Source organism: Vigna unguiculata, chromosome 8, assembly GCF_037176805.1.
Source record: "Vigna unguiculata cultivar grain cowpea cultivar isolate G323 ecotype 2 chromosome 8, ASM3717680v1, whole genome shotgun sequence".
Taxonomy (NCBI): domain Eukaryota; kingdom Viridiplantae; phylum Streptophyta; class Magnoliopsida; order Fabales; family Fabaceae; genus Vigna; species Vigna unguiculata.
Window position 1 is genome coordinate 11,481,825 of NC_140799.1, and position 11,013 is coordinate 11,492,837.

An 11,013-nucleotide genomic window follows, 5' to 3' on the forward strand; every position below is an offset into this window, starting at 1 on the left:
TCCAAAAAAATCAAAAGGGTATATGTTTTACTATCCTACCCAAAATACAAGAATCGTTGAAACTGGAAATGCTTGGTTCATTGAGAATGGTGAAACCAGTGGGAGTGAAGCTTCACGAAATGTGGAGATTAAGGAAGTTAGATTACAAGTTCCTATAGTTAGTACTTCTTTATCAAGAGTTGTTGTTCCACATGTTGTAGAAACTCACAACAATCAAGAAGAACAACAAATTAATGATCCCAAGGTTAACAATGAACCAATAGTAGAACAACCACAAGAAATAGTACTAAGAAGATCTCACAAAGATAAAAAGTCTGCTATTTCAAATGACTATAAGAGTCAGAAAATGACTTAAGTATTGATAATAATCCAATTTCTTTTTCAGAAGCCATTAATGGTGATAATTCTCATAAGTGGTTAGATGCCATGAAAGATGAGCTTAAATCAATGGAACGTAATTATGTATGGGATCTTGTGGAATTGCCAGAAGGATGCAAGAGAGTTGGGTGTAAATGGGTCTTTAAGACTAAGAGTGACTCTCAAGGCAATATTGAACGTTACAAGGCCCATCTTGTTGCCAAAGGTTTTAGTCAGAAAGATGACATTGACTATAAGGAAACATTTTCGCCTATTTCTAAGAAAGATTCTTTTAGAATTATCATGACATTAGTAGCTCATTATGATCTTGAGTTGCATCAAATGGATGTTAAAACTACTTTTATGAATGGGGATTTAGAAGAGGATGTCTATATGGATCATATAAGTCAAGTGGGAGAATGTTAGAATTAATTGACGAATTAATTCTATTAGTGACTCATTTGAAATATTATGATGGGCCCAATTGTGATTTAATAAAATCTAAAGACTTATTGGTTATTATTATGGGAAGTGATAATAAAATAAAATAAAGATAAAATAAAAACCAACTTGATGGATGTTGGTTTATAAAGGGATTGGGATTCTGTCTCTGGCCATAAGGTTCTTTTCACAGTAACCCATCAAGAACGTGTGAGAAGAGAAAGAAAGACAAAGAGATAGATTGAGAAACGGTGATTGAAGAGCACACAAGATTACAAATTTGAAGAACGCATATTCACAAGATCTCCCATGGATCAAGGTTAGTGCTCTATTATGTTTTATCGTGTGAGAATTATAAATCTTAAAGATCCTTAATTAGTTTTACATGAACATCTCACTTAGTGATTCCAACACTTAAACCAAATTCAAGATAATTCATCTTACGAGACAAAATTGCTCAACAAATCCCAATTCTCTTGACTTTCAGCCAAAATTAAATTCGACATTCACTCAGGGAGAGTCCTCTCGCTTAGTGAGAGTCTTCTCGCCCCACTAGAAGATCTTCCCTAACTCTCTACCAAACTCATTTTCGGTTGTCGCCCATCGAGAATATGGCTTGCATAGTAAGTCTGCAAAATTGCAGACAACATTAACCTTCAATTGACAATGACCGACAACACCTAAATATTTCTCACATGTTTCAATCCAATTACCAACATGCCAAAGGCAATTAAAATCATTAATTCCAGTCATAACAAGACACAACCACAAATTATCCCACATAGAATTTCAATTCTCACATGAACTTGATATTTAGCATTTCTTCATCTCATAAATTAAGTTTACCTCAAATTAACATACCAATTCAATCATACAATGTCAGTCTAAAATCAACTAGTACACAAAGAATTGGATTACATAAATCATAAAGTAGTTACATCAGCTTGCCTCACCTCAAATTGAAACCTTAAGTTCCTAACTACACTCACATGAAGATCAAATCAATGATGTGAGGATCATTGAAATCATCAATATGCAAGGATCGGATTGGGCTAAAAGGGTAGAAGGGGAACTTACTCTATTAACAATTTTGATCGGTGAGATGAGATTTGTAGAGTTCTTTATGATGATTCTAATGGTATACTCTAATCATAAAATAGATGGAGTTTAAGTGAAATCTCAAGGAAAGAAGACAAAGATTTTAAAAAGAAAGTTGTAGAAGGGAGATGAACATTTCTTATTGAGTATTCTTGAGAGAGACCTATTTGTAGTTTTCTTGAGAGAGATCTATTTTAAGAAAAAGGGTTCCAAAATCTCTTCAACCCCCCCTTTCCCATTTTACCAATAAGTTAATCTAGTATTTTCATTGTTTGCAATTGCATATTTTATTATTTATATTCAGGGATTGATTAATATGATTTTTGAGGATTAATTTAAAAAAATTTAATCTCTTCCTCTTATAAATAAAATAATAAAAGATCCATAGATAGAGTATTGAAAATTCATTGCTTTGTTAATACCAGCCAAAAGTTAAAATTTAAAGTAATTAATGATTAATTTTTTTTAAAGAGGATATATTCGAAACATCTCTTCATATTTTTTAAGCATTTGGAATTGTTATCATTGCAAGTGTGCGCTTCTAATAGTAATTTGTACTTGTTACTGAAGAAAAAAAGTACAAAATTACTGTAACAAATATGCATAGGGTATAAGAATATTTCTGTAAAAAAATAGTGCAAGAATATGAAAACAAAGATGGATAAAGTAATATTCTAATAAAATAGAAGAACTATTTATTTTCAAATCAGCTACAATTTGACATAATAAAAAAATATTATACAAGATGGTAATATTGATTTTCTTTAAGTCATTTTCTCATGATTTTAGTTCTCAAATTTTAAAAGTTTTCTACTTATGCACTAATTTTTAATTTTACATATATTTATTTCGTATATTTGAATAAAACTGAATCTTAAGTTCAATGTATCTCTGAATACGTGTATTTACAGTTTTTATTATATTATAATAATATTGTTTGTTTTAAAAAAGAACATATAATTCTTAATTGCCTTTGAATATATAAGTTATGTAGTTATATTTATATATTGTACTAAATAAGAAATTTTATTTCTTTAAGAAAGGATAAAATTATTTAAATTGAAAACAGTAGCACAGGTAAAATATCTTTTTATATAATGCATAAATACTGAGATGTTTAAAGTGAGTAAAATTAAAAATAAAACTAACATTTATAACTTTTTACATTACAAATATTCTTCTGATATCTAAACATTGTTTACCCCAGTAAAAATTAAAAGAAGAAGAAGAACCTATTCAACTTAACTTTGATAAATTTCTATTAATTTCATCAACAAACTTTGATTTCAATGTAATTGTTTTGGAATTTGAATTGGATTAGTCAATCACCTGAGAACAAGATGAATTGATTATGAGGCATATTAATTCAAATTGGTCTCCCCACTTTTATTTAAAAGGGATGACTTGGACCAATTTGGTTGAACCATTTTCTTGTTTCTTTATTGAAAAAGTATTACTTATTATTTTGTGAACTTTAATTGTTTACTTGATATTTTAAATATTAGAAAATTTATCACGCTAGAACAAGTTAAATGGTATAATTTTATTCGTTACTTGAAACATAAGTAATTTATAATAATAATAATATAATTTAAATTTAAAATATGAAAATCAATTAAAATATGTTATATGAGTTTTAGATATTCTTTTAATATATACCATATTAAGTGATTTAAGTAAAGACTCATCAATCTGATTACCCTCGTTAATTCAATAATTTGATCAATAATTTAAAATTGTTTACCACATTTTTTATTAGACTTTTAGTGTTAATTATTTTCTTATATTTTCAAAATGTACTAATTTTAATATATTAAATTATATTAAAAAGTTGTTTTACTATATTATTTTGAATGCACATAAAAAAGAAACAGAAACAGAAATTCAGAAAAAAAAAATTTCATTCGCCACCTACTATATTCTTGACTCTCTTTCATCAATTTTCTTCTTTTACAAAAGACCAAATTATTCTCTAATCTTTTCAAAATTAATTGGTATCATCACTAGTGTGAACTTATAATATATAGTAATCTTGAATTGTTACAGGTAAAAAAAACGTGTAAAATCGCTGTAACAAAATATACATAGGCTTCAAGAATATTTCTGTAAAAAAAAATGTTCAACAATATGAAAACAAATATGAACAAAATTAATTTAATCAAATAAAAGAAGTATTTATTTTTAAATGAACTGCAGTATTTGACATGATAAAAATATATTATACCAAATTGTAATATTGATTCTCCTTAAGAACCTTCATTTGGTTCTCAAATTTTAAAAAGTGTATACTTCTGATCGTATATTTATTTAGTTTATTTGAATAAAATTTAATCTTTATTTCAATGTATCTAATTAAGATAACTGTGACCACGTGCATTTGCTTTTTTTTTTCTTTATTATTAAAATAATATTTTCTTTGGAAAAAATATATAATTTTTAATTAACTTTGAATATATAAGTTACACATTTTATTAGACAAAAAATATTTTTTTTTATGAAAGGATCAAAATGTTTAAATTAAATACAATAGAAAAAGCAGTTAAAATATATTACGTAATGTATAAATATTAAAATGATTAGTTTAAAATATTATATATAGTTTTTTTTTATCATACATAAACCGTATAAAACTAAGAATTAAATCCAAATTCTTCATTTTAAAAAAAATAAATTTATTAAAATTTATGGATCAGAAATTAAAAATTTAAATTTAAATTGATAAAAGATTATTCCTTTTTTATCTTATAAGAAATCCATTAAACCTGTCTTGAAAATAACAAGAATAAAAAAGAATAGTATTATTTCACAATAACGATAAAATAAATCTGTCTCAGCAAAATATTATATTATATGTAATACACATTTTTTTAAATGGTATTATATCAAATCAAATATCTAATATATTTGGTTATAACTAATGAAAAGCGTATGTATTGTAGTGTATGTGTGTATATTTTCATGATAATAAAAAGTAAAAATGTTTTTTTATTATTAGATTTATAAATAGGTATAAAAGTAACAAAATAAATATAAAATGAATCATTTTTATAATTTTATTAAGTAGGTAATTCTTCTAAATAATTAGTAAATTTGAAAACATAGTTCTAAATTGAAAATAATAAAATTATTTACATTAAAAAAATTATCAGCAAAATATATACACAAACAGTTATAAATATAAATAGTTATAAAAATAAATATTTCTCTTTATAATAGAAATAACTATAACTATTAATCATCAAAACTACATTTGATAAAAATATTTAGTGGAATTATCAGGTACAATACAAGTGTTAATGTTCTCAGAATACTTTATTCTAAGGTTTGGAAACATAACTCTATTGGGAAAGAGAAAGAGAGGTATTGGATCTGTGTGTGGGAACTTGTATGTTACAGCATCTCACCCTCACTCTCCCTCTCTCACTCCCTTCTAAGGTCTAAGGTTTTCCTTTTGTTTTATTTTTATCATTTTATTTCACCATCAATTTGCGTTTCACATTTGTTCACACTCTTCTAGTAAGCTTGAAAATGATGTTTAGGAATGTGGGTGTTTTTTTTTTTTTTTTTTCTTTTTGACGAAGTGTAATCTTGTTTTGAAGGATTTGCTGAATGCCTTCATCTTATTTTCTTTTTATGCTCTTAATTTGCTTTGTAATGCATCAGCGTTCATTGTGGAGTGTTTGTTAATGCTGTTTGTAAGGTCGATTTTTTGTTTTTAATTTTTGTAGAAGATAGGGTTATGAGAAAATGCCATGAATGTGACATTGAAGGATTGCATGCAGTGGGCTTAATAATGATGAAACTATAGCTATAGGAACCAAAACATTGTTTTGAACAATGAGGAAATGAGTTTACTTAGGATAGTGAATCGTTTATTTAGGCTATAAGTAATAGATGTAAGAATTATCGTGATTGGCTTTTGTGAATGTTTGATCTTTCGATTGAAAGTTTCTAATGTGTTTTGCAAATGAAAACTATTATTCATCTGGGTATTCATTATTCAATGAATATTAAATCAGTTCTTTGTAAGCTTTTACTATCATGCCATCATTTGCTGGTTGGTGTTGCTATGTTGTCAAATCTTGCCTTTGTTTTGTGTTGATATACTGGTTTGAAGTGTTATACTATTTCACCTTTTGTCATTTATTGTAAAATCTTCTTTATGTTGAAGATAACATGACCAGAACTGGTATGAATGTTATTGTTTCTTTCTTATATTTAGCTGTGAAGCTTTGGAATGTCATTAGATAACTACTTGAACTTAGTCTGGTTTTGATTTAAGAAACTCTCTTGCCCCTTTCCAAAATAGAATAGTAGGTGAAAGATATATTTGGCCGTTGTTCACTTTGTTATTGTTACATTCAATTCAGCTTAAATGCCTATTGGTGGATTTGATTAAGCTCCTATTACTGTGTAGTGTGTATTATAATCAGTATTGTTATTTGTATCTGTATTATCTATTGATATTTGTATTATAACAAATGGATCTATTGTTATCTATTGATATAGTTAATGAGTTACTGTATCTTTTGTTTGGATTGCATTTTGTTTCCAATAAGCATTGTTAAACATGTTCTCCATTAGAAAATTATGTACTTTTATATAAGTATTTCGCCATAATCTTTTCCTCAAGGTAGCTATTTCGACCATAACTAATGAACTGTTTTCTTTTTTCTGTTTTCAGTAAGTATTTCAGTCTCAAAGGAGGACACTGTTCTTGTTAAATGAAAATGAACCCTGCTACGATTGATCTGGATGATTATGAGAGTAGTGAGAACCAGATAGTTCCTGATTCTGGAGATTTTAGGTTAGAAAGACGATGGAAGAGACGGGAACTTTCAAATATACGTGAAAAGCACAATCACCATGATAGTGGTACAAGATCAACCATAAATAATTGTGGAAATGTGTCGTTTTTGTCAATACAAGAGGGTCCTATGTCAGAGGATGAAATGGATGAAGATTACAAATTGTTTTTGGTTACATATAATTATGAAGATATTGATGTTGTCAGTGGCGATAACGCTGATGATCCTGATAATGACATTAATATTGGCTACGACAGCGTCCATTATGATCCTCAGTATATGATGTTTTTGGGGGAAGAAAGGTTTCATAACGATCCCAAGTTAGACACTGGGATGATGAATGGTTCAAAACAAAGGTATGAAACAAGAAAAAATGGAAATAAAGGAAGTGGTTCAGTGAGAAAACCGTCAAGTGGCCCAATAAAATCTCAGCTGAATTTGGGGGGTAAAAGAAGACTTAGTAAGAAAAGGCCAAGTGAAGATGTTTCTGATGTGCCCGGGAACAATTTCTACACTGAGATGAAGGGTTCAAAACAAAGCTATGAGACTGGAAATGCAGCATATAAAGGGAGTGATTCACTGCAAAAACAAACAAGTTGCTCATTGAAATCTTGTCAGAATTTGGAGGCTAAAAGAGGACATAGCAAGAAACGACCACATGAATATGTTTGGGGTCTGCCCCAAAACATTTGTCACAATGAGATGATGAATGGTCCAAAACAAACTTGTGAGTCTGGAAATAGAGGGAGTGATTTAGTGAGAAAACAGACAAGGGTCATAATGAAATCTCAGCAGAATTTGGAGGCTGGAAGAGGACTTAGTAAGAAAAGGCCATATGAAGATGTTTCAGTCGTGCCCGAGAACAATTGCCACAGTAATACGGAACTAGATGTTGTGGATGAAGATTACCAGATATTCCTGAATTCTTGTATTGATGACTATGTACCTAGTGAATTAATAAGAAAGACTTCAAGTGTCATGGGAAATTCACAAGTGTCTGATCATGAGATGAATGAAGGCGATGAAGATTACCTACAATATCTGAATTCTCTAAGTATTTTTGATGATGAGGTTGAGTGTATGGCTGAAAGGAATAACTCAAAGACAGACATGCCTGAGAGGAATACCACAAAGCCAGACATGCCTGAGAAGAACACCTCAAAGATAGACATGCCTAAGAGGAATACCACACAGACAGACATGCCCAAGAGGAATACCACAAAGACAGACATGCCTGAGAAGAACACCTTAAAGACAGACATGCCTCAGTGGAATACCACAGAGACAGACATGCCTAAGTGGAATACCACAGAGACAGACATGCGTAAAAGGAATACCTCATATACAGACATGTCTAAGAGGAATACCACAAAGGCAGACATGCCTAAGAGGAATACTTCAAAGACAAACATGCCTGAGAAGAACAGCTTAAAGACAAACATGCCTCGAAGAAATACCTTAGAGACAGACATGCCTAAGTGGAATACCATAGAGACAGACATGCCTAAGAGGAATACCTCAGAGACAGACATGCCTAAGAGGAATATCACAAAGACAAACATGCCTAAGAAGAAAACCTCAAAGACAGACATGCCTAAGAGGAATACATCACAGACTGATATGCCTAAGTGGAATGCCATAGAGACAGACATGCATGTGAGGAAAACCTTAGAGTCAGGCATGCTGGACTGGAATACCTTCAAAACAGACATGCCTGAGAGAAATACCTTACATACACATATGCCTGAGAGGAATATCTCAAATTCAGTTAATGTGGATGATGACAGTAATTCTTCTGAACCTGATGTTATCCTTCTAGAACCTGATCAAATTCATGAGAACTCTCCATTTGTTTCTTCGAAAACATATGATTTGTCTGTGAGTGTCTTTAACTTTGCAAAATGTTACTGTATATTTCATAATCATGGTTCACAAACTTGCATATTGAAGTAAATAAATATTTTTTTACTTTGAAATGTCTGTGTGCAGTGGTTTGGAACTGAAGTGAACCTCAAAGACAACTGGCAATTATCTGCTTACGATCATTCTCAGTTTAGGAAAAGACTTATGAATGACCTTCAAAGGCCTTATGACAAAGAAGAACATGATAGACTTCTGCTTGAAGTAAATCAGAAGAGGAAAACAGAGCGTCATATTGAAACACGTCAAGGGGTGGTCAAATCTTATTGCACTAAGGGTGTTAACAAATCGTATCTTGAGTTGTATCCTGGTAGGTCCAGTATTTTCTCAACTTTTTTGACATTTTCGAAGATCTTTTTAACTTATAAATTGTTAATGTGAAGTTAAATCCTAACTGAGCCGGTCAAGAGTCAGGTTCAGTGGTTTCTATTTGTTGTTATCTTCCAACATTAAGCATCTCTTGTTACATGGTTGGATTATTTGAATGAGGTCACAAAGAACACCTACAAATAAGCAACATTTTGTGCATTTTTTACACACTAAGATGGTAGTTTTCATCTGCTTAAAATGTAAACCTACAACTGAGATGGTTTTTGCATCTGCTTAAAATGTAAACAGGGGTGTCTATGTAAAACCAAAAATCTAATAAAGGTGTTTGAGGGTGTGCTTGGATTTATAGGAGGCTCTTTAACTGCTTGTTCAAAATCTCTTTCCAAATGAAAACTGAGATGGTTTTTGCATCTGCTTAAAATGTAAACAGGGGTGTCTATGTAAAACCAAAAATTTAATAAAGGTGTTTGAGGGTGTGCTTGGATTTAAAGGAGGCTCTTTAACTGCTTGTTCAAAATCTCTTTTCAAATGAAAACTTATTCTTAAGCTTACTGGAATAGGCTAAATTGAGCTTATAAAAAGTTTTGCTCAAATTGAACTTATTCCAAATCAACATTGGCGATGAAAATAATATAGAACCACAGAAATGAATAATATAATGTTGTAATTTGCTCATGAGCGAATGAACTAAATCTCAACATATAATGGTAGGGGACCTTTGATTTAATCTACTGAGGGTAGACCAATGTGCCAATAATTCATTCTTGTGACTGATTATTGTTGTTTAATCATCTGAGTTTTTGGGTTAGGTTATTCAATACCGGTCTGAATTTATGAAAATCTATCGTTTGTGCCAGTTGTTAGGTTGCTTCTGCTTCTTTTGGACAGTTAGGTGCTTCTATTTTCATTTTACAACATTCTTTGCCTAATCTAATGCCATTGTGTGTCAAATATTTGTTTCATTATTGTGCAGAAATAGCTAAAGCAATGACTAAGTTCAGAAAACCAGAAATGGTTTTATTTATCCTGCGCGGATTTATTTTCTGGTTGCAAGTAAGTTAATAGATTCACGTTTACACAATTTCCTGTTGAAGCGATTTTTAACTTGAGTTATTGAGATGAGAATGAAATGAACCCTGTTCTTAACCTTGATTCAAATTGGTTTAATGTTTGATTAGTAAAATATAGTTGAACCGTGGTTGAACTGGTACTAGTTATTAACAAGTTTAGTAAGATATATGATAACATTAATATTATTACACTAAAAACTAGAAATAACCCATTTTATAGATTTTTAACATTCAAAGTACACAAAATCAAAGAGAAAAGTGTCCTAATACTTGGGTCTATGTTTCAAATATACACAATAATATTTATTAACAATGACAAGTTTAAATTTAGAATGATAAAGAAGATGACAAATACTGTAGATTGTTTTATTTGAAGGGGAAAAAATAGAAATAACATTGTGGTAACTATTTTCATTGAAATTTTTTCTCAAAAAGAAAATTCATAGGATCATTTCTTTTATTATTTCTTAATTTCTTACATATTTACAACTTTTAACACATTGGTGACTGTGAGTTCTTGTGCATATATATCTTTTTCCAACTTGTGTGAATTGAATATAATTGTTATCTTGTCGTTCATTGTTTATCATTTCTTTTGCAGAATTTGACCCACCAAGGGATATTTAAGCCCTGGGATGACAACTTATGCTTGGAAATTTTAAGCAAAATGTGAGAAGGGAATCTTTGTTTTTTCCAAGATTTGAAAGGAAGAGTTACCCAACAAAGTCTCTATATATGTTTATAGTTAACTTTATCTTGGAACTTTCACCTACTTGGTGAAAGAAAGATTGATAAGTTGTAGTTCTCATTTGTGTTCTATAAGGAAAAATGAACTTCTTAGAAGCTTTGTCTATTATTTGGTATACCATGGTGGTTCTCTTTTTGTCTATATTGTAATTGCATCATTCAGAACATGATATTATATGTTCCTCAGCTACTTCATCTTGAGCTCATATGCAAAGATATTATGCATGTCTCTGTTTCTGAAA

The 11,013-nt window shown here is 30.0% G+C and overlaps 1 protein-coding gene across 1 annotated transcript; it reads left to right on the forward strand.

Annotated features, from left to right (window-relative positions):
* The first annotated feature begins 5,178 nt into the window (after positions 1 to 5,178).
* LOC114193164 (uncharacterized) lies at positions 5,179 to 11,013 on the forward strand. The gene is made up of 5 exons (XM_028082875.2): positions 5,179 to 5,331; positions 6,581 to 8,582; positions 8,694 to 8,934; positions 9,928 to 10,007; positions 10,626 to 11,013. The coding sequence occupies exons 2-5, from the start codon at positions 6,621 to 6,623 to the stop codon at positions 10,695 to 10,697; spliced, it is 2,355 nt and encodes a 784-aa protein (XP_027938676.2). The 5' UTR covers positions 5,179 to 5,331; positions 6,581 to 6,620; the 3' UTR covers positions 10,698 to 11,013.